Raw genomic sequence first — 24,236 nt, forward strand, 5'->3', positions numbered from 1 at the left:
GTAGACTGACTCATATCCTATTCAGTACCCTGGATATGTTAGCTATCCCTCTTGGGCATTCAAGCTCACTTTGAAGTTCCAGTTTTTTTTTAAATCTGGAAACCAACATGAACATTTAGTACAAACTTGCACTGAAATGCCAAAAATGAACAACTGTATTCTGGATGACCTCATTGACAACTTGCAGGTTTAGAGAGTTACACTTTATAAAGTGGTACTCATTGGTCATCTTCACCTGCCGTGGTCCTGACTCCTAGCCTTGTGGGGATTTATATATAGTTTGCATTCATGGAAACTGTGGGCATGTTTTGTTTGAAATGGAGACAATTAGTGTGGAATGCATGCTACCAGTGCAATATACAGACAGACAGTCTGCAAACTTTATTCTCTGCAGCATTACAACGAATTCCCCCCCCCCAACCATGTTTTCTTGATAATGGGCTTTACTTAATACACAGCTGTCAAAGTTCTTTATGTTACTACAATTAAAAGATGAAAACAAACAAAACAGGAGTTTGAAACATCAAATTTACTTGTTCCCCATTTTTAGCTGTAGAGATGAGATTGTTAAGATTGATAAGATGTTAAGAATTGTGGATCGATAGTGTGAGAACCTTTCCTAAGTTCAGAGATGAAAGACTTTACTTGCATCAGGGAACATTACCATAATCATTCACGATGACTCAGTGTATTAACCCTGGCCTTTTTATGTTCAAATTCATTACAGTGAAACATATCATTCAAGCCATCTGCTCTAGACAGTTATCTTTTGGCAGTTCAAGAGAAAGTGAAGTCAACACTTGATGTCTGTCCCTTTAGGCATATGTTTCAGCCACTAAAACACTCCAAAAAAGTCCTTTATTTCAATTTGGATATGAGTAAAGGTCAAACCTTTATATGTTTTGGTTTTCAGTTCAATCCTTTGACCAGTTTATCCACTCCACAGGTCTGATTGTTCATGTACAGTGATGTTCTTGTCACAGGAAGTAAGTGAAGTGTATCTAATCAAGACTAACTACCCTACAGCCAGACACAATCACATATCCTGTGCAAGTAAGGGGGCGGTGTTTGAATGACTTTTACCCTTCACCTGATGATTACCAAAATGTCAGTGCTACTTTGTTTTATTTATACACTTTTGAAACCAATCTTCAACTTGAAGCAATCTGCTCATCTGTTGTCTATTAATAACTGAGTAGACTGGTAACGTTGAGAAAAGGAACAGTTTCATTTTTTTGTGCAGGCATGCACCTATCAAGATAAAAACCACTCTAAAAACAATAATAATTTGAAATGGCTGTTTTCAATCATTACCAAAAACAACTTACCTGCTGAGCTTAAAATGGTGCCTCGGTAGTTGCACCAACTTAGCTTCATTTCCGTGATCCGTCTGCCTCAAAATCGTGTGAGGGGTATTTTGCCGGTTCCATGTACAGTTGTCTTCCCAGCTATGTCAAAACCTCTTTCTTCTATCTTTTCCCACTGAGTTATCTTGTACAGTCTAGTTATGCATAACACCCATTGACACTTAAGTAATTATTTTGTGAAGATTTTCTAAACACATCTTTATTCTGAAGTACCATAATTAAAATGCATAGGAATTATTTTGACCTGACATTTAGCCAGGGTTTTTGGCATCTAACATCTGAAGGAGCAAAATATAAGATTTGAAGGTTTAAGGTCAATTCTGGAATTGCTCATGGTCTATTATGATTTTCTATAGCCTAACATGGGCTTCCTTTTTTTTTATTAGTGTACAGACTTTGTAACCAGGCTTACTTAATATGTATCTCACATACTGTTATTGATATTTTTATTAAAACATTTAAATTATTAAAAAGTACATAATATACAGCGTTGGATTATTGATTGAATTTTTGCCTCCAAATGCAGAGCAGTTTATATCATAGCCTATCAGATAACCCCCAGTTACTTCTCTTTATTTATTTGGAAGTGCAATGAAAGACAATTTTATGCGCTGTTTCATCTCGCTACCCAAAGCTTTTAAAAAGCCTTCAAAATTTAACCTAAGCTCCTATAAAGGCCACAAGAAAATGTCCTTTCTTGCAGCCCCACCCCAAATGGCTCAGAATTGGCCCTTGAAGGCCACTACACAAAAGTCACCTTTGGGTACATTCCTATACTTCAGCCTTTAAATACTGGAGCAAAATTAAACTTGTGGAAATACATGTAGTATTCCACTCAAGCCCCTGAAAAGTGTTACTAATCCAGAGTAACCCAAGTTTGATGTCTACTACTGGCAGGGCAGAGCCTAAGCTGTTAAACCCCTTGCCACCACCCCTGCCCCGTATCCCACGTAGGGGGGCAAGATGGGACAACTCAACTAACTCCAGCCCTAATGTTGATGGCATCGGGCACCTAATCAGATTTTCCAATGCCATGGATGATGTTAGGACCTATGTTACTTAAGCTAGAAATGGATACCTCAATGACCTAAGACTGCTCAGAACCAAAACAAGATGTTTAGGTGACATCCAAGTGGGAATGTGTGCTCCTACTATAGGGGTGCAAAGCACTAATTCAAGCCCCACTGAAAATGGCGTAAAATCAAAGTAATCAAAGTTCAGGGCCCAATAACATGCAAGCCGACATTACTAGAGTTTCTCAAGCTGTAAAATGAGTCACGTTGCCAAAGTCATTATTTGAGTCTTTGAAAGAATATTGCACAGAGTTTAGGCAAGAGGAATCCTCAACATTTAACATCTACACATCCATTTTCATTGTACCAAACTGAGTGACACATCAAAACAGAGCTCAAAGTCCTAAAAATCTAATACAAAGTAAAACTCAAAAGTGGCTTCAGTGACTTGAGACTCCTTTTTGCAGAGCATGTCATATAGGGTAAAGGTGGGGGTATTCAACTACATAAGAAAAGTGATAAATTTGACCAGCCGTGTAGTTTTTGTATATGGCTGGTCAAATCTCTTGGTTGAAAATAAACCCCCCCTTATTCCCTAGGCTAAGTTCCCTAAAAAATCAACCATGTCAAAGCCCTGCCCTCTACCATGTCTGCACAAAATCAATGAAACTGACATGGGTCTGTTTCTACTTCCTTGGTTCCATATGTCAAAAATTCTCTCAACTAAAGGGTTGAGCTACAATCCTGGACAAATCTTGGGCCTCCAATGTCCAGACCCCCATTCAATGTTGGGTCTATGCACGTTGTCTGGGCTCCTGCCAGACATGACAACATTGACCGGGGGAGTAGGGGTAGGGGCTGGAGAGTGTATGGTTAGTGCCAAGTGTCCCAACAATTTCGTCCAGGATTGTCTGGGTTTACGTATGCCTGTTTATGTGTGCATGGGGAGGGTCTGGTTACCTAGAGTGTGCGAACCTTTTCCAGCATTGGCCGATTTGAATTAATGCTAATTCAAAATGAACATCAAATATGCTGAATTCACCATCAGAACACCACAAGCATTGTCATGCTTGCATATCTCCACCGTACCCTCACCCAACTTAGCATATAACATGCGCTAAATGATAGGGTGTACATGCAATACACAGACGGCACACTGCCTACAGTCATTATAGAACTTGAGTCACTCCCCCTTTTTTTTTTTTACAGTTTTCATGGATCATTGTTGCATTTCTCGACAAAATGCCGGAATTACTAAAAGAAACCAGAAATTCCACATGATTTTATTGTGTCCACACCCGAATACACACTTCATGTTTAGAAAAGAAATCTGTTTGTACAGATAACCCACGAAATGCTATGGTGCGTTGTATATGATGCATTTCTACAAACACATACTCTGCAATGCACACATCGTGCCTTGAAATCGAATCCCTAAAAATGACTCCAGATTGTTCTCCTCATAGGACTTGACTACCCCAATATCACACTTCCCTGTGGTTACACAATACAAAAATAGATACTGATATTCCCTTCTTTTAATAGTGTGATGCAGCCATAACTTTTCCTCATATTTTCAACCTGTGTTTTCTAATTAAACGACACTACACAACACACCCCCTGAACAGAACGATATGCCCAAAACTTTGTACAAATTTAGACAATCCTGGACAAATCTCGGTGGGCCTCCAACCTCCAGACCCCCATTCACGGTTGGGTCCATTCACGCTGTCTGCGCTCCATAGAGCGTATGGCTAGTGCCAAGAGTCCCAACAATTTTCATCCAGGATTGTAGAATGCATCCACCACGTGCATTTGGAGGATGCCTTGTAATTCTAGTTGGGGTAAATATGTCCATGGGCCTACTGCCATGTACAGTAGCCAACAGTAGTCGGCACCTTAGTTTAAAGGTCATTATATAAATGAGGGATTAATTTTTTTCGTGTCCCTATCACAGCTGGCATATATGCCTGGCTCTAGTAAAATGGGTAATATGTTGCCAGATTCAGGTTATCAGTTTTCGATATGGCTGGATTCAGTACATCAAAAGCTACAATTTGATTTATGAATGACCCCTATAGTGCACTGCCGTTCCAAAGATATTTAGACATTTGTATATCTACATTTTTGGATTCAATAAAAGCACTTTTCAAGAAAAAGCTCAGAAAGTGTAGCACTTGGAAACACAATGCTATGTAGGATTTCCAACTGAATGATCCATTTTTCATCTTTATTCATCAGTATCCATGTTTGTAGTCACAAATTCTGAATACATAAATGTTATACAAGCTAACAGGGGAAAAACACCAAATCACATTTCTGAAGACATTTTGCCCTCTCCAAATAGAACAGGCCATAACATATTTTGGAATTGCGTGACTTATTACCTTTTTTTGCAGAGGGGGTCACATATGATTTAGTAAGTTTTGAACACATTCTCTAGTTTCTACGAATGATGAATTAATGCAAATTACCTGCCAAACAAATATAAATAGTTGGAAATCAATTTCAGTGACATTTCCATGACATAGGTCAGGTATCACAGTGACACAAAAGTGTCACACTTTTGGACCCTGAATTTATAGAATGACCCATTACCTAAAGCCAAGTTACTGTTTGAGACTCACGTTTTCATGTACTTCTACTGGTTAAATTATCTATTTCCACTTAAATTTCAAATGATGCTTGTCCACATCGTCACAGACTGTGTGACACGACACAACAAAATTGGCAAAAAGTAAAGAAACACTGAGAAAAAGAAAACTAACCTCTTCTCCAGGTCAGCCTGCAGGCAGTATGTGAATAGCAGTGTCCTCCATTTTGAAATGGTCAGTACCAAAATAGACCAATTACCCAATTACAAGTCTTCTTATAAAATGCATGGTGGTGTATTTCCAAAATGATCAACTATCTTCACAGGAAGCCTTGTGATTGGTTTGTTGGATATCGACCTATTGACCAAGGAGACGAACACAATTTGAGATGAGAAGGTAGGCGGTTTGAACTCTTGAGCCAGTAAAAACTGTCCTAAGCATTATGCCAAAAAGGGTTCCTATGGACACCATATATTTATAGTATTTTCTTACTAAAACAAATTTTTTCTATTTTCCAAATTCCAGTGAGAGGCCAAGGGTGGGAAATTTGTGGGACGTGCATACCCCTAGTCTCCACCAGAACAGTCTTTCTAAAATAAGTCACTAGGGTGGATCCTAATTTTTTTTTGGGGGGGGTCATGCCCCACAGATTTTGTTAAAAGTTTGTTGTGGACAGGCAGACACATAGACAATGCATGTACACTACCACTGATGCTCAAATAATTAGCCTTTCTTGTTCTATACTGGTGTGTGTCAGAGCGTGGAGGGGTTACCCCCCCCCATGCCTGAATCATTTTGTGTACAAGTATGTGTGCATGGGGAAGTGCCATTCATGGTATGTGGCAGTGAAAATTTGGAGGGATACTTGAAGAAAATACACGTGGTTTAACTTTATTCTTTGCCACGGCAGTCTTTATCAGGGGCGGGGAACTGGAGGAACTGGCGGGGGGGGCTCTGATATTTGACAGGAAACAAATACTACAACTGGAGAAATGGCTTCTTGTTTAGTACCTCATTACGTTTAATCACATGACCAGAAATACAAAACTTATTAAGCAATGAACTAAATTAAACTAACCAAAAACTGAATAAACAATATAAACAAATGGGGAGGAAAAACAACTGAAGGAATTTATCTGGCATGTGATAAATATATGTGTACCATAATGAAAAATAATCAGATATATACTATTGATGACTGCTTGAACATAACAAAAGTACAAAAAATGCAGGAAAATAATATAAGCAAATGAAGTTGAGTGCAGAGCAGCAAGGAGCTATGGTAACAAACATCCCATATAGAATATAAAAAATTTGTTTTGTCCAAACAAAAATAGAAGACACGCTTAGTATTAAACATCAATTTTTTCTTTTTTTTTTAAACACTTTCTCGAATTTTTTTTTGACAGTTTGGCACAAGTGCACACAAAGGGTAGACTTGCATTAGTCCACCGAACAGTAGCAAACAGTACTGTGTTTTTATACAAATGCTATTGGAGACTACAGTAATCTAGGTTTAATTTGTGCATAAATACACCAAGGTTTCGTACCGACTATTAATGACTTCTTTTCTGTTTACACCAAATCAAATTTGACAAGTCCAAGCCTCAGTATACGAGAAACAGCTACTTGTGAGAACAATACAAACGTGATATATCATACAAACGACTTATTTCAAGGTTTTCCCGACCAGTTGTTCACAAGGCTTTTTTGTGTTAAATGAATTAATGTCCAAATGCTTGAATAAACCAGTATTAACACTTTCTGAAATGACTGAACAGAATGCATAACATTTTCCCCTTGAACCTAAATGTTGTGCACTGCACAGTCTTGGTTGCATTCCTCAAAATACACAAAAACAGTTCAGACTTCTGTCTCAAAGTAAAATTGCAGCGACTGTGAGTCAATCTAATTTTCTTTGGATTTTGAGTCCTCTTTACATTTACTGTTTGTGTATAACAACTGGCTCTGCAGATTTCATTAATTTTTACTACCACCGAAATTAATCATCAAATGTATAAATACGTGTCTTCAATTCCGTGTGATGTGCCGTGCTGCTAATTGGCCGGTTTATTTCTTTTTAAAAGATTTATTTGGCATTTGTGCACATCATATTTACAGTGTGGTGCAGTTGATTAAAGTTTTCAGATTTATCTGTTTGAATTTAATCCATTGATCATAAATCACTGAGAATTACTACATAGATATTTCATTCTTAGCTACTACACAATGACTGTCCTGTGCTGTTATCTCAGCATTTCCAGTGATATTCTTTTACTACACAAAGGTGTCATATTTCCACTCATCATCAAAGAACATAAATAATGGCCAGCAACCATAGCCTAAGTGAGGAGAAAAAACGTTCCTTTGATTTTCCTTCTATTTTTGGTGCCTTTCTTGTTGCTTACAATCACAGAATTTCAACACCACCCTACAATTTAAATGAGGCCACCACATCCACAGTTGAGACTGGCAGGAATGGAAGCCAACATGATGTCCACTTTCAACATTTACACTAGTCATCCTCTTTACAATCATGCAGGGAGAAGACAAATCAATATATTTAGCAATCACAGCCCCCCTTCCCTTCTTACACCATATGGAGGCAAAATGCAAAATGGAATAACAAAACAAAACAGCAAAAACATTCAACAGAAAACCCGCCCCTTTTGACCCTCCTAAAATAAAACTACTAATTAATCTTTAGTGATCCTTACAACAGATCACTGCGTAAAATATACCATCTTGGTCGCCAGATTGTACATGTACATTGTTCAAAAGCAAGCTAAGCATGGATTCAGCAGATAACTTGGTCGTTGTGTGCTTCAAGCTTATTATAAAACATGGCATGCATACAAACAGGCCTCTAAAGGTGTTTCTTTTACTAAAAAAATAAGAAAACACCACATTTGCTACATATTAACCATCATTTAACATTATGTACACCTGGATAGACATTAATTTTTTTTCAACTACTTTTTTGTTTTGTTTCAAAAGCTCTGGAAAAGGCTATTTCCATATTTCTTGATTCTCCTTTGGCCAATGATTAATCCCATGTACAACGAACATACAACACTAGAAGACAGACAAGCTTGCTTTTAAGCAATTACCTACTGGGACTGCACAACTTCAAAACTATTTTTGCCATTTTCAAACTTTCTGCTTTTTTTCCTCCTTAGATCAGAGTTGGCAGGGAAAATCAACTTTTTAAAATATATCAACACAGCAGCGGTAGAAAAAAATACACACTACATAGAAAACTTGTTGCTGTTTTGTGTTGTCTCAACACCATATCAGTGGGCTCTACTCTATAATTATTCATACTGCAATACAATTCGTGCACCATTTTTTGATGGAGACTGTGCACCATTTCTTTATGGAGACAATCTGGCAAACTATAAAATTCAGTGATGCATTGGTCTGTGTAGAGTGCCTTTTGTCTTATTACCTTACTCTATGTCCAATATTATGCTTTTAGATATTTTAATTATATTGTAGTACTTCAAACATTAATTAGACATATCTACCTCATTAAGGATCAAATTTTTTAAAAAGTAAATGCATCATACAAGCAATATAATTTTCTTGTGATTACAGGAAAGTAGGAAGAACAAAAAACAAAAAAATACATCACAAAACTACAAGATATTTTGGTCATTAATGCACTGTGTCAGCCCATACATCAGCTCTTTCAAAAATAAAAATCCACATGAAGAAACCAAACATGACTGACTTGTCTCTGAATATTAATGACAGGAAACTCAGAAAAACAACCAAATGACTGCTTTGCAGTCATGGGTTGCACAAAAATGTGAGAATTATGTAAATACTAATGACTTCACAAGCTCGGTTGGGTTTAGCATCTTATCATCTTTGCAGTCTAACCATGTCTAGCTAAAAAACCTCAGAACATGAACTTAATTCTATTTGCCTTGAAAACCCCTGTAAGGATATACACCATTTCATTTGGGCTATTGACATGTCTATTTAATTGTACCAGAGGGATAGAATTTCACAAAACCATGCCACTTTTTTCCCCACTTTTCTTGGCATCAATTTTTTGTTCTCTTATTTTTCAAGTGCAACTACAGGAAATTAAACTCTAGCTGTGTCCGACGGGTTCTCAGGTTACAATAAATCTGACCATTTGTCAGACCCTGTTTGGACATTGGCATCATCCACCCTTTTTTTTTATCCCCCACCCCCTAATAATTAAAAACTTGATACACATTGGGATCATTGATAAAGTTCCCTCCCTTAAACTGCCCAGTGTTTACAGAAACCACAGTGGGAACTGTCTCTTCACCGATCAGTAGCAAGTATCGTGTGACACCCAGGACAAATTCCTGTTAAATGCACCCATTCAGGCCTCGCTTGTTTATCCAACCCGGAGGATCAAGCGCTGATTATGGTGATGAACTTTCCAAGCTCTGTGGCTTGCGTGGTCTCATGTTATACCACCTTTCTCTTCACTCAATTCAGATACACAAGTGAACGCACTATCCTTTCATTCACTCCCATACAACTACAAGGAAACAAGAGATGGCCATGACCATACAAGACAGTAACTCTAAGTTTGTCAAATTCATACATTGTTAGAAAAATAACAATGATGGAAAAAAAGCATGGCTGACAAAATTATATCTTTGCAATCAATGCAAACCTGATGATTGGCTCAATCTAGACTAATATATTTCATTAAATACAGGCATCACAATGCCATGGTCCACTGAATGCTGGGATTGCTATCACACGAAGGGGTGACCTACTTCACTCTTATGGTTTATATTTAATTGTACATATAGGAATCTTATATATATACACACACACAAACTCTAAACATCTACACAGTATCAGTGAATATTTTTTTAGTAATATATATTTTTATGAATTCCACATCATGAGCTACTCTAATGTCACACTCGTTTTTGTGTCCCCCTTTTTATACAAATTATATAGCTCTTTTGACTTTGAGTCACCACCTGAATTGAGAGAATAGAGCTCAGGATAATTTCTGTTTAGCTTCAAACCTAAAACTTTAAATTTCTATTCAACAAAAACATTTAGCCACATTCCTTCTGAAACTCGTCCCCCAAGTTTCATAATATGAAATAACCCAACTCTGATTCATCTCAGTTAAAGGGCTAAAACTGTCTCCTCCTGTAAGTTCCTTCGTTGCTTGTTTTTTTTCCTTTCTTTTTTTCACCGACTTAAGCACTGTTTCACAATCAGGTATAAATGCAAGACGCAGTGCTAAGTATTCATAGTTCAGAAAAAAATTATTTTTCAGTCCCATCCCAGGAAGGAAAAAATCCCACAGTAACACATTAGTTTATTCCTGAACATTTAACTATCAAGTGTTTAGTAAAAAAACCTCCAAATTAAATACAGGCACCATCTTTTTTTACAAAATCAGTCACATTCACCATCCTTAACCATTTATAATACCATCTTATGGTTTTGAACTTTTATGTACATCATTGTAGCACAAAACATAAGGTGTATTCAAGTATCATATTGTTCCTCTGACCAGAACCGTGGGTGATGACAAAAACAGTGCATATATCAGCATGTTATAATTTCAAATCATTCTTTGAATTCAAATGAAAAAAAGAAAAGGTGGGGCAGCTGGTTAACACAGAATTACTCATATTGGTCCTTAAAAAGAGCTTATATATGCTTGGCAGTTCTATGTGATTTACGCATAATTTATATTTGACATTCACAAATTATAGGACAGACTTCAGCTCGTATTATCTTACGAAATTCACCCACATCTCATTTTCTTGTAATCTAATTTGCAATTTTGTTGAAATTCACATGCGTAATTTCATTAAAAAAAAACAAAAACAAAAAAATCATCAGAATACCGTTTAATTTCTTCCAAATGATTCTGAATTCCGCACTATAATTCAATTTCAATTTCAAATAGTTTTACTTTTCAGAATAGCATTAATAAGCACTGATAACCACCATGATCTGTTCTTTTTTGACTAAATTATTTGAGCTGAGTGGTGTGCAGTGCATGTTAAGTCTCCCATACACTATTTATTCTATGACTTTACAATAATTCTTGACACTTTCTCAACACGCTCAGTGCTTACTTTGATGGTGTCGATGATGCTTGGAGCTATGACTCTTCTTACTGCTGCCACTGCCGCTGGCACGTCTCAAGGCAGCGTTCCTCTCGTGCCCTCCTGACTGAAGATGCTTGTTCACATCCTCCTCTGTTATCAGCACTTCCCGGGGGCAGGCCAGGCAGAGGAACCGGTTGGAGGGCAGCTTCTCCACTGTCTCCTCCGTGTTGACCACCTGACCTGGGTAGCAGGCAGTGACCTGGTGGGAAGTGACAGAGTCCCGGTCCGTGAAGACCTTCTCACACTTCTTGCAGAGGTATCGGTTTGTGGAGGACTTTGGCCGCAAGATTAGCCTGTCTTTGTCCCCAGGGAAGGAGGTGGACTCCTGCTGCTCCTTGCTGGCACTGGACTTGGGCACAGCAGACTCGGTGCTCTTGGATTGGAGCTGAGCAGCTGCTAGGGGATTGGCACCATACATGTGGGCCATCTGTGGGAGCATGCTAGCAGCCTGCATGGACTGTTCATAGGCTGCCATCATGGCAGCTTCCTGGCCCCCAGTGTAGAAGGGGTACATCATTTGCATCTGGGAGTAGTAAGGGGGCATGTTTCCATAGAGGTAGGACATTAAAGCTTGATCTGTTCTGGACGTTGGGATGTTGAGTTGTTGGGCCAGCATTGCCGCTGCTGCTGCCTGTTGCTGGGCTGCTGCAGCCTGCTGAGATGCCTGTTCTTCATCTTTTGACTCCTGACCGATGCCCAACTCCTTCCTCCCTTCCTGCTTACTGGATCCCCCGGAGGAACCTGGTAGCATGCCGGCAGCGGCTGCTACTGCAGCCATCTGCTGGGAGGCCATCTGAGGTGAGATGATCTGTGCTGCATGCATGGCCTGGATAGTTTGGATTTGTGCCGCAGTGACTGGGTTGAGAGCTGCGGGCATCATTGCATGGGCTGCTGCTGCAGCAGCAGCTGCTGGGAGGAACTGCTGGCTGGCTGGCAGGGATTGCTGTTGCTGCTGTTGCTGAGACTGCTGACCATGCACCTTCTGCTGAAGTGACAAAAATCTTGCACTATCCTCAGAATCCTTCTCAATCTCCTGACCAACGTGTTTTTTGACACTGCGGATGTGCAACTCTGTGAATACATGGTCCCTCACTGACATAGACATGGAATACTTGACCCCGCACAACTTGCACATTTCGGGTGTGCCATCACTACTGGGGCCTATCATGCCAAACTGCTTGGTCACAACTGTTTTGGACTTCTTATCTTTGGCCCTGGCATTCTGAAACCAAACCTGCACCACTCGCTTTGGCAGACCCACCTCCTGTCCTAGCAGCTCGCACTCGTGCATCGTTGGAGTGCGATAGTCGGCAAAGCAGTGCTTTAGCACTTTGAGCTGTAGTTGACTCATCTGTGTGCGGTACCTCTTGTTTGCCTCTCGCATCCTCATTCTCTCACCTTCATCTAGATTACTGAAAGAATCCTCACTCCTATCCATGGAGCCTGCCTCTGACAGGGTGTTCTCATAGAAGTCTTCTCCAACCATACTGCTGGTGGGGGAGAGCATGTCAGACTCCTTGTTATCTTCGTCCATTTGCAGCTGGGATGACTCACTGCCACTGCGGGAAGGTGTTCCCTCCCACTGTTTTGGCAGCTCTCTTCTACTTCCCTCAGAATCATGCCCGCTGTTATTTCTGACTCTGGGCTTGGTTCCCGACTCATCAGAATTCCCTGACTCATTGGCATTGTCAGCTCCATCCTGGCTGCTACTATCATCTGAAATGACTATCAGCTCTTCACCTTTACGACGTTCCTTGTGGGAGGAAGACAAATTCACAGCATGTTCTCCATCCTGGGAGAGGCTGGGACTGGTTGAATAAGGGTTGTTGCCTGTGGTGCTGTCAAACTGGGGGCTCAGCATTCCCGTATCCTCACATTCTGGCATTTGAGCCAAAATGGCTTCCATCTGACTGTTGGTGATCTGTTGTTCAAAATGACGAGTCCTGATATGAGCCTCTAGTGCAGACTTGGATTTGAAGAGTGCCCTGCAAAAAGGACACTTGCACATCTGATTTAGCCCTGAGAGCCTGAACTGCCCTTTGCGCTCTCTTGCACGGGTATTCTGGAACCAGACCTGGACCACTCGTTTTTTCAGCCCAACTTCCTTTGAGATCATGTCAAGCATTCTCCGTGTAGGGTTACTGTCCTCTCGGTATTTGGCATACAATACGTCCAGCTGAGCTGGTGAAATGGTGGTACGGAGTCGCTTGTCTTTTGGCTGGTCACCATTGTCAGCTGGACTTTCAGAAGTTGAGGGTCCAACAATGTCATCGCTTGTCTCAGAGAACTTCCTTTTTGTGGGTGACTCATTGGCCTTCTTGTTGCTCAGGTAATTCAAGTATTGTTCTGGAGTCACACCATTCATAGCTTCGGGGTAGGGTAGATACATCATGTTGTAGGGCTGCGGGAGGTAGCTCCCAAAGAGACCCATATTCATCATGTGCACCTGCTGGTGGTCCCGCCATTGGTCAAAGTGGGGGAAGACAAGGCTGCATTTCTCACACTGATAGTGTACCACAGGGCCTTGATTCTCTTGCATGGTGCTAGAAGGTTTAGATTCAGCCTTGGGCTCAGCCTCTACTTTGGCTACCTTCTCTTCGGACTTGGTGAACACAGTCTCAGATGAGACACTGCTTGTACTGCTAGCTGTGCTCTTGGCCATGGGTGAGGTGCAGGTTGGACCCCTAGTTGGACTGACCTGAGATGATGAGCGGTTGCCACCCTCTTCATCTTTGTAGCAATGCAACTTCTGGTGCCGAATCAGCTCATAAAATCTTTGGAATACTAGCAAGCACTTGCTGCACTGGTAGTTCATACCTGGGGTTCGTTTGTAACGACTGCTTCCCTCACCCTCAGAGTCTCCACTATCCACAAGAGGCTGATTCTCAAAGATCTTCCGTGCTTTCTGTCTAGCATTCTGGAACCAGACTACTATTACTCGAGGACTTAGGTTCAGCAATCGTGACATGTTGTCCAAGTCATCATCCTTTGGGTAGGCATTGTTTTCAAAGAACTCTTGCAACACTTTGACCTGGTAATCAGTGAAACGTGTCCTGCCTGAGCGTTTAGACCCTGAACCACTGCAGCGTTGCGTTGGGGAGGTAGCAGATGGCATAGATTGTGGAGCTGGGGAAATGGGAGAGAGTATTGGGGAGGCCAGCTCAGAATAGGTTGAGGTAGGTGTAGTTGGTGAAGATGTTGTGGTCACTGGGCCACCAACACCTCCCTGTTGTGGTTCTGATGTGAAGACACTATTCACTGAACTGACACTTGCTATGCTCTCCCTGTCCCTCTGAACTGGGGATTTCTTTTGAGAATCTTCTGACTTTACATGAACCTCAGATTTCACGGGCAAATTCTTTGCGGCAGTGTGTGTGTCTGAATCAGCTGGGGGCGGTGTGGATGACTTTTGCTGCTCTGGTTGGGAGGATTCCTGTTTAATGTCTACTTTTTTTGTGTCAGGTTTTGGAGAAGAACTACATGCAGAAGATGGGGCAGATGGAGGTGAAGAATGTGCTGCAGTGGCTGTGGTTGGAGCAGCAACAAGTGCGGCTGTGGAAAAGGGTACTGAGGCAGGTGGCGCCACACATGCTGATGGTAGCGACACTACAGGTATTGAGGTTGATGCTGACATTGACAAAGACGAATCACTTTCACTGAAATAACTGCCGCCTCCTTTACTCCTCTTTCTACTGTTGCTGAAACCACCATTAACCGAAATGGGAGCTGGAGAGGACCGCTTGGCCTCTGCAGCTGATGCTGCGGCCGATGCCGCTGCCGCTGCAGCAGCAGCTGCACAAGCTGCTGCAGCCTGCTCAGCTGCTAGAGCGGCTGCTTGAGCTGCTGCCACCTCTTGCTTGGCCTTCAACTGAGCAGATTTCTCTGCATCCTGGAGTGTCGTGGTTGGAGGGTTGTTGAAGTTATAGGGTGAATCTTTGTTCCTCTGCCGCTCTTTGAATAAGGTGTTGCGGAACCAGTGCTTTATAACCTTGTGTGGCAGCCCAGATTTCTGCGACATCTCTGCAATCTGCTCCTCAGTGGGAGAGTTATTGATATCAAAGTAGGCCCGCAAGATTTTCAGCTGGTCATCAGTGATGCGTGTACGAGCACGCTTGGGGGATTTCTGCATGTAGTTGGGATCCACATACTGAACGGCCTGCATGGCAGGCATGCTGGCCTGAGTGGGGGTAATCCCTTGCATCATGCTAAAATTCTGCATGCTAGACAGTGGCTGCATGGACTGCATCATAGACAATGGGAATGCACTGGGCAGTAGCATCTGTGGTGGGGGAGGAGGGGGCATAGCCTGGGAAGCAGACATTTGGCCCTGTTGTTGCGTCTGCTGAAGGTACTGCACTGCAGCAAGTTGAGCTGCAATGTGCTGATCCTCTGAAATCTGGGTGTGAGTTGACCCATCAGTGTTGGGTTCCTCTTTGACTTCCCCATTTTGCTCAAGCTGCTTCTCACCTGGCTTATCCTCTCTGTCTTGCTTATCCATTTCTGTTTTATCCTTCTCATCTTCAATGTTGTTCTCTAAGAGTTCTTCCTTAAATTTCTTGGAATACATCTCAATTTCTTTGATGGTCAAAACCTTCTTGTGAAGCTCTTCTAGATGGGCTTTGTACACAAAGATGCTGGAAAATTCCTTGGAACATTCACTGCAGTAAAACTTGTCTTCTTGGGCAATGCTGGCTGGTAAACCCTGAGCAAATTCATTAAACTGTTGGACGAGATCGAACCCATAACTTTCCAGAAGCTTTCTCTGCACCTGGGATGTGCGAGTCCGTCTTGGATGTTGATTAATGGAAGCCTCTGGAATACTTGGCTTTGGAGTGGCTGGGGGTGTGGCTGCAGTGGTTGCATTCTCAGAGGATGGAACACTTCTGCACTGAGTCTGCTGGTGCTGTGTGAGTGCTTCCTGGCTCACAAAGACTGACGAGCATTTGTTACAGCTAAAGACACAGGGCTGAGGAAGCACCTGCCCTGGTTGCAGCATCATGCCAGGAGGGAAACCAGCCAGAGTGGCAAGTGCTAGCTCTGCCTGTAACTGTTGGGCGGCCTCAGACTGAATCTGGGTCATACCTTGCTGCTGCAAGAAATGCTGCAGCTGAGCCTGCTGCAGTTGCTGCAACTGGTGGAGTTGTATTTGCTGCATTTGAAGCTGCATCTGCTGGGCGGCCTGTGCCTGTTGCAGTTGCTGAGCCTGCATTTCCTGTACCTGCTGCTGTGGGGTTGAGTATCCTGGAACCTTTGGAGAACCAAGTTCACCATTTTCCACTGAGCTGCTCTGTTCAGGAGTGGATTCTTCACGTTCGGTACTCGTGCCTTGGACCTCTTGCTTGGCTGCCCTGCTCTGATGCAGAACAGAGCGCATGTGTGTTTCCAGTGTGGTTGCTTGGCTGTAGGCAACTTTACACAAGTTACATCGGTAGGGCTTCCCATCACCAGTTTCAGCTGCTGCCTCTGTCTCGGTGGGTTCATTCAAACTCTGCTTTAATTTATGAAGGTGAGAGACAGAATTATAGTGCACCAATAGGATGTTCTTCTGAGTGAAGGACTCTTTGCATACATCACACTTGTATGGGCGGTTGGGGTCCCAGTACCTCTGGAGTTGAAAGGCAGTCAAGCTACGATCCCCTTTACGATGTGTCATTGTCTTGTTATGGCTGCTTAGCTCACTCTGACGCATGAAGCCCAAACGACATCTGTGGCATTTGTATTTTCGAACAGGATCAGTGTAGGAACCATCATCAATGTACTTGTTCCCATCTTGACTCCCATCCTCAGAGAGACTGTCTACTTCCTGGCTATTAGGGGTCTCGACCTGTCGACCGGTATCATCTTTTCCAGCGTCTGAGCTGTCGATGGTCCCATCCACAGATTCTGCCTCCATTTGATTGTCATCTTGTGATGGATCAACTTGCTCATTCTCATTTGGAACCTCGCCACAGCTTGGGGAATCCTCAACCAATTTAGATGATGGCACCATGTCTCCATTTGACACTGAATTGTAATACTGGAGCAACTCGGTATTGCTCAGATCCTGATGTGATGTCTCAATATGATTTTGCAAGGCAGGGACGGAGCGGAACATGCGCTGGCACACAGGGCACTTAGTGGCAGCACGCAGCAGGTGGTACTGCATGTGGTTGCCCAGCTTTTCTTCGGTTTTGAAAGCAAGACTACATTGAGTGCAGCGGTATTTATACATGTGGCGCTCGGAACTGGCGGACTGCTGACGCTTAGCATGGATCTCCTTGAAGTGCATCTGAAGTGCGGAGGCAGTTTTGAAATACTGGTTGCAGCCTTTCTTCCAGCAGAGAAAACCTGGTCCACCTGGGGTGTCCTGCTCAGTGAGGGGGCAGCTTTGGTCCTGATGGGCATAGAGTTGATCAATGTTGGCGAATACGAGATGGCACTTCTGGCAGCGGTACAGATCTGTGCTCTCTGTGTCACTGGAGGGCCCCGGAGACTCCCGTGCTGGCTTGTCCTGCAATTCCATCTTGACTGTTTCCACGGAGGGTGGTGCTGGTGACTCAGCTGGGGCTGGTTTCAGGCCGGCTTGGGCCAAGGCTTCCATCGCAGGATTGGTACCTTGAATGAATGGCGGTGTGGTAGCTGGAGGGTTGGTAGCAGTCGGCATCACCCACTCACTGGTAAGCATCAGACGCTGCATGCACTCCCGGGAGACACTGTGGGTATCCATGAGATGGACCTCCAGATTGATCTTGTTGGTGCAGACTTCCTGACACAGCGGGCAGCGCAGAATTGCCTGAGGTTTGATGCTGTGCTGGGACACTACGTGGGCAGATATACGCTGTTGATCAATGCTGCTGTATTTACAATAAGGACAGGAATATATCTGTGTGGTGTTTGGGTTGCTGCGGGATTCTGCTCGCGACCTCCCTGATGAGGAACTCTCCTGAGGTAATTTGGGACGCTTGGCTTCTGGCTCTCCATGCTCTTTATCCTTGTCCCTTGATGTAGAGGCAGTAAAAGTCGGTGATGGTCGTTCTTTCCTTGAGAGATCTAAAGCACCATCAGCTGTCATCCCTTCCTTAGGTGAAGCTTTTGTCAACTTTTCCTCATTCTTGATGTGCTGCAAAGACTGGACATGCTGTATCAAATTGAGCTTGGCCTTTGTGGAATAGTTACACAGAGGGCAGTGGAAGGTGCGGGACTCAGGGTTGATGGTGATGTTTATTTTCTGCAGGTGCCGGAAGAGCTTCATGCTTGTTTCATGACGATAGTTACTACTGTGGGTGTGTGTGTGAAGCTTGTCAGTGCTGTAAGTGTAGTAATCGCAAGCATTGCAACGAAGTTGGATGGGGTTGCCCACGTTCATGTACTTCAGCCGCCATTCATTTTGCTTGCCACCTTCTCGGATATGGTTGAAAAGCTGTAGTTTCTGCTGGTGCTTATCTGTCTTCATGTGGAGTTGGAAGTTGGCCTTCACCTGTGTTGTGTAGTTGCAGAGAGCGCACTGCTGGACGTCCCCGATGATTATGCGCCACAGCTCCTCATTTGGTTCGCTACGATCCCGCGAGATGTGTTGCTGCAGTTCACCCAGACAGTCAGTGCTGAACTTATTGCAGACAGAGCACTGGTATAACCTCAACGGTTCATTGTTCTGCAAGTCATCTGGTGAGACCATGGCTTGTTCTTCCTGCATCCGGGTCTGGTCGGGGCCAGGGGCCACACCCAGGGCCATGCTGCCCATCATAGCGGCGTACGCTGTTGGGTCGTAACTGTAGTTCATCATGCTCTGCATGTCCATACCCTCTGGTCCCTGGGCCATGATGGGCAGCATGTTCTGGGCCATGTACATGTACATGGACTCTTCGGGTTGGAAGCCGGTCAGGTTGGTCTGCATCTCCCGCTGCATTTGGCTAACGTTCTGCTGGATGGCCATCATATTGTGGATGTGTTTCTCACTCGTCATATGGATGCGAAGATTGCGTGCCACATTGGTCTCATAATCGCATACGTCACACCGCCACGTGTGCTTGGGCTTGGCTTTGGTTGAAGATGAGGACAGTGTCGGAGGCATTTCCCCTCCTACTTTGGTGGTGTGCATAAATAACTGGTCACTGCCATTTTGCAGCTCTTGTACATTGTTTAGATGCTTATCGGACTGCATGTGAATACTCAGGTTACCCTTGGTGGTGGTGGAATAATTGCAGATGTCACAGCGGTAGGGCTTATATCCACAGGTGTATGTTTCCCCCCTTGATAGGCGAGGATGGGTTTGATTGGTCTCGCAATATGGGCATTTGGACTCGCTCTCCGGGTGCTTTTCCTTCATGTGGGCTTCTAGGGTTTGCTGGTACTTGTAGTGCCAGTTGCATTTGGGGCATTTCAGTGTCTTGCAGGAGTTTCGGGAGTGCATCATGGTCATGTGCCCCCCAAGAGAACGGGACGAGCCCAGGACCATGTCACACTTGGGACACTCAACACTACTGGAATTTTTCCCGCTGGAAGCGCAGCAATCAGAGGGAGTACAGGTGTCACGACTGCTTGGGCGGGGGGAGGAGCTCTCTTCAGCTAAGCTCCCAGGGTAAGGAGATTCAGCCTCTTGTTGGTGGGGTGTCTGACAGTTAGACCTGGTGGTTGGGCTGGGGCTCTGTCTCACGTCTGCCTTCCTGGGCTCTAGGTATTTCATTGGGCAACTGGGACTTGGAGTTTCCTGTGTGGTTTCAGTCAACAGTTTGCAAGCTTCCTTTTCCACTGGCAGTGATCCATCGGCAGTCCCTGTGGATTGGCTCTGCTCTGGAGAGGCATGGTCCTTGTGGAGTATTTCAGATTGTTCAGCACTTTGCTTATTTTCCTCTTGTTCGGTATTGTTTTCGTTGTCAGGGGATGCAACATTGTTCTCATTTGGTCCTGCAGAGTCAGTCTCGCTTTTGGCTATTGCTAGGAGACCAGGCGGAGCTTGATTATCCGGTGCATTTGGTCCATCAGTACCAGAGCCAGGGACAGTGTCAACATTGGCAGCCACAACACTACCTGGTTGTGACATGCAAGTTGAGGTAGCCGTGACAGTGGTAGTGAGGGGGGAGCTAGTACTGATGGTGACGTTCACAGGGTACACATAGCTAACCGATGAAGCGGCAGAGGGAAATACAGATTGCAAGTATTCACTGGAAGGTGGTGTGTGTTTGAAGTTTAGCTGATGGCCGGGCTGCGATTTGATGGCAGTGGCTTCAAGGAAGGACAACAGGGGGCTTTTCTCCTTTCCCAGACCCTGTACAATAGCGGACTGGCCTTTACGGGCCATAATCTTTCTCTCCTCCTCATTCAGCGTAAGTTTGTGTTCATTGCTGGCATGCGCAACAAAGGATTTGGCAAATCCAAAGGACAGTTTGCACAGGAAACACATGAGGATGGGCTTACCATGGCCCTCCACAGCATTCTCACTGATGGAATGCGGCTCCTCCTCCCGTGGCTTGGTCTCTGAGCCTAGTTGGTCCTTTTGTTTGCTTGTTCTCACATCATACACGCGGAAGCTGTGCACTATTGGAGTGGCCAGTTGGCCCATGCTGAGCTGGGCCAGATTACCGATGGTCATGTAGGCAGGTACATGCAGGGAGTTCACAATTCCCGGGAAGGCCGACATGTTGCCTGCATCCTTCAGAGGCTGCCGCACAACACTGGGTGGATCCTTGGACCCACACTGGGCATTTTCACTGTCAGACAGCTCCGATCCGTCCACAAGGTAGGCGGACCCATCGGGCCTGTAAACTATCTCGCCCTCAAAATTCTCTATGTCACTTAGATCACTTTCATCTCCACTTAGCGACACAGCTGCTTCACTCTCACCAGCTGTATCGCACTCTTCAATATTCTCGTTCTGAGAGGAGAATTTGGAGGCTTTGCAATGATGCTCCATGTATGTTTGTAGACTGGTGAACTGCCCATGACATTCTGAGCATGCAACGTCCTCTGGTGGTCCGCTTCCCTTCTGTGGTCCATTTTCATGCTGGTGCTGCAATCCACCCTCCTCAGATTTTGTGTCACCATTGACTTTAATGTCCCCACCATCCTCCGTGTCTGTGAGGTCTGCTCCGGCAGTCTTAAGATCGCTGCAAAGGGCCCTGTCCATCCCAAATGGCTGGATGTTGTTGTCCTTTAGCATACTGTTGGCTATCTTGGCATTCACCATCTGTCTGTCTTGCAGTGGTTGGTCAGGAAACTCCCCGATGTCGCCCATTGAGTTCTGCTCCACAGCCGTCATGATGCATCAGGGTTGGATGCGTACACAGGATCCAAGATATCTTTACACCTTATTCCTTTCCATTGTCTGTTAACAAATATAAGAAAAAAAGGGAAATATTTAATAATATGAAGCTCTTCCTTTAACTTTGAAACCTTGCTCTTCAACTGGCCACTGAACAACACACAAATGCTAATTAACGTATTTTGGAGGGAAGCCAGGGTAACTAGCTGTGGTATCAAAATTCAATTGTGGATAGACAAGCAGAACAAACCGGTTCCAATGGCTGCAGTATTATACTACATGCATACAATGTACGCGAGACTTCCAAAAGTGAGTGAATTTTCCATATTACACAGTGCATAATTCAATCTGGGATGGATACTACGTAAGAGAAGTTATCACTATAAACAGGCACTACAAACAGGTCACTCATAACTGCATATCATCAACATAATACTGCAGTTCTGTGACATTTGAAAGTGTCCATTACTGTATGATACATACCACTTTCCCCTACTGCAATTATGCATAAATTTGCCTTAAAAAAAGAACACAGCACCTTTTAGATCACCCACTTCATTTTTTTCTGTATCAATCTGCACAACACAGAACAACATAAATGTGCCAAATTTCACAGAAGATCGCACAGAGATTTTCCATTCTACAAATGGGGATGAATGTAGGAAGTATAAGAAAGGAAACACTTGTCAAAAGTTTCTCCTGTCTGGACACAAGCAGCTACACCTTTTCACCATTTGCTACCCTAATCTCTCAAGTAGTCAGGTGTGCAGCTTGGACTTTGACAAAAACGAGGAAATTCCAATCTTAACAAGACTTTGTACAGTGGTTTTCGATTTTCAACAGCAAGAGTGTGAAGTGAAAAATGAGGAAATCAGGTGATCCGAGGAAAGTTGCATGCCTGAGAAGTGTATCTGATCATTCCATTCTCAAAGCAACCCAACACCCTGCCCCTACAACCGAAAGAAGAAGGGTAGCAGCCAGTGTTACCTCCCTCAGTGAATAGGTTATCATGGTCAGATAGATACATGTACAGTACATGATCCCAAGTCCACATAGGCCTTATGACATTCAGAACATATTCAACCCGGTTTGAAGTTAAATTTATTCCGCAGTTCATTTGGTGCCATGCACAAAGGGGTCATTTGACATTTATGGCCTTGCAAATTGCGCGCAAACCTGCATCACGCCTCTCCTAATTTGGGAAATCTGCATTTACCTGCATTAAGCCCAGACAAATGCTATGCACATGTAAAGTGCAAATAACATTTTGAAGTCTACACATTTTACTGGCAAGTATGCAAATGAGTGATGTTTTTGCCATTTCACATGGGCATGAAGTTTCTAACACACCAAAAAGATTCAGTCACTTGAAAATATGTGGGTGCTTCAGACGGATTGCTGAGCTCCATTAGTAAGATTTAGAATGCCCTTTTTATTATTCTCTTCAGTCCACCTCTTTTAGTTTGCATTCATTTATTCCACGTCTGGGAATTTGATGTCACATTCAAGACATACTTTGTCATTCATCTGGTACATCCCTTCTTTAGTTCTGCGTTCAAATGCCAACTTTAGTAAAGGGTGTTGAACCCTTTGCTTGAAAACCCACAAAAATTACATGAACTAGACACGGTAAGGCTTCATGTTCAACTTCCAACACTGAGCATTCAATAACTTTTTCTCCCTTAATTTTTGTGATTAAGTCCAATTTTGAGACTGAAGGCTGTAAGCAATCATTTTTTTGAATGAATAATAAGAAAAAAAAATTAACTAGGTCTGAGGTATAGGACAGCCGATTCTCCTGACTGTTTCAGTAACGGCCAAGAATCACAATTCTTCCAGCTTCACTACTTTGAACAGTAGCATCAATCTGTAATCAACACATAGTATGGCAGGTCAAAAACTGGTTCCGGCTCTATAAATAAACTGAGTTACATGATGGAAGCTGCCTGGCAAAGAGAAGACTTGCAACTGCATGAGAAGGTAAAAGAAAAAAAACCCATAACTGTGTTTCTAAAACTCATTGATAATCATCTGACCTGGAATGGGGGGGGGTTCACTGCATTTGGTACTAACAAGACAAAATTGATTCATTTAACAGATAAATTACAGGTAAGCTTGACAAGTCGGACACGGCCCCCTGTGGAATGAAAATGAGGAGGAGGGAGGAGACTTGCTGCCCGATCACAGAAAAGACGAAAGACCAGGCTCTAGGGGGGGGAAGGGAGCCGGAGGATCGTTTGGGCCAAAATGACTGAGAATGTATTTGTGTTAAACCAATAATGACTACAGTGGGGAAACGTGATGGCTATCTATCTTACACAATGACAAACTTCTCGAGAAGGAGAATGTAAAATTATATGGTTTGGGACAAGTGGGAAAACACAGGAAAAAATTCATGAATCAGGATAAGTGGACTGATTCAGAGATCCATTTCTGCAAAAAAATGAGTAGCAATGAAAGAGTATGTAGGCCTGTTAGGTGAGCATGACTAAGGACAAGTTTTCAAGGGCGAACAGCATTTGGCCTTTTATCAGTCTGTGGTCAAGTCAATGATGCACCTCTCTAATGAAATGAACAAGACTGCAAAACAAGTTCCCCCTTAACCTTTTTTCCTTCTTCTGCAGTACTTCTCCCTTCCTCCCTTGAAGTCATGGTAGCCTAGGCGACGCACACATGTTGTGAATGGGCAACAGGCAATTATCCCGACAAAAATCAATGCAAAGTCACTTGTGAGACCCGCAAGTGGAGGCACACCTGTAGCCCTCTAGTGCTGAACAGGGCCGACAGCCCTGACATGGGTGCAGAACCCTTGACGGAGATAACACACATACACAGCATGCACTTGCTATGGACAAAGTAAGGCCTCCTGAAAAGAAAGGACTACCCCA

The 24,236-nt window shown here is 43.4% G+C and overlaps 1 protein-coding gene across 11 annotated transcripts in view; it reads right to left on the reverse strand.

Annotated features, from left to right (window-relative positions):
- Positions 1 to 5,971: 5,971 nt before the first annotated feature.
- Positions 5,972 to 24,236, reverse strand: part of LOC110979988 (zinc finger homeobox protein 3-like) — a 113,298-nt gene continuing 95,033 nt past the window's right edge. For all 11 annotated transcript variants that reach the window (XM_022236216.2, XM_022236213.2, XM_022236215.2 and 8 more), the window contains one exon: positions 5,972 to 21,411. In XM_022236216.2, the coding sequence (XP_022091908.2) occupies positions 11,068 to 21,345 (10,278 nt within the window). In that variant the 5' untranslated portion in view covers positions 21,346 to 21,411 and the 3' untranslated portion in view covers positions 5,972 to 11,067. The remainder of the gene's footprint in view (positions 21,412 to 24,236) is intronic.

This window comes from Acanthaster planci, linkage group LG06 (genome assembly GCF_054643075.1).
Source record: "Acanthaster planci isolate LZ-2023a linkage group LG06, COTS_SCS, whole genome shotgun sequence".
Classification (NCBI taxonomy): domain Eukaryota; kingdom Metazoa; phylum Echinodermata; class Asteroidea; order Valvatida; family Acanthasteridae; genus Acanthaster; species Acanthaster planci.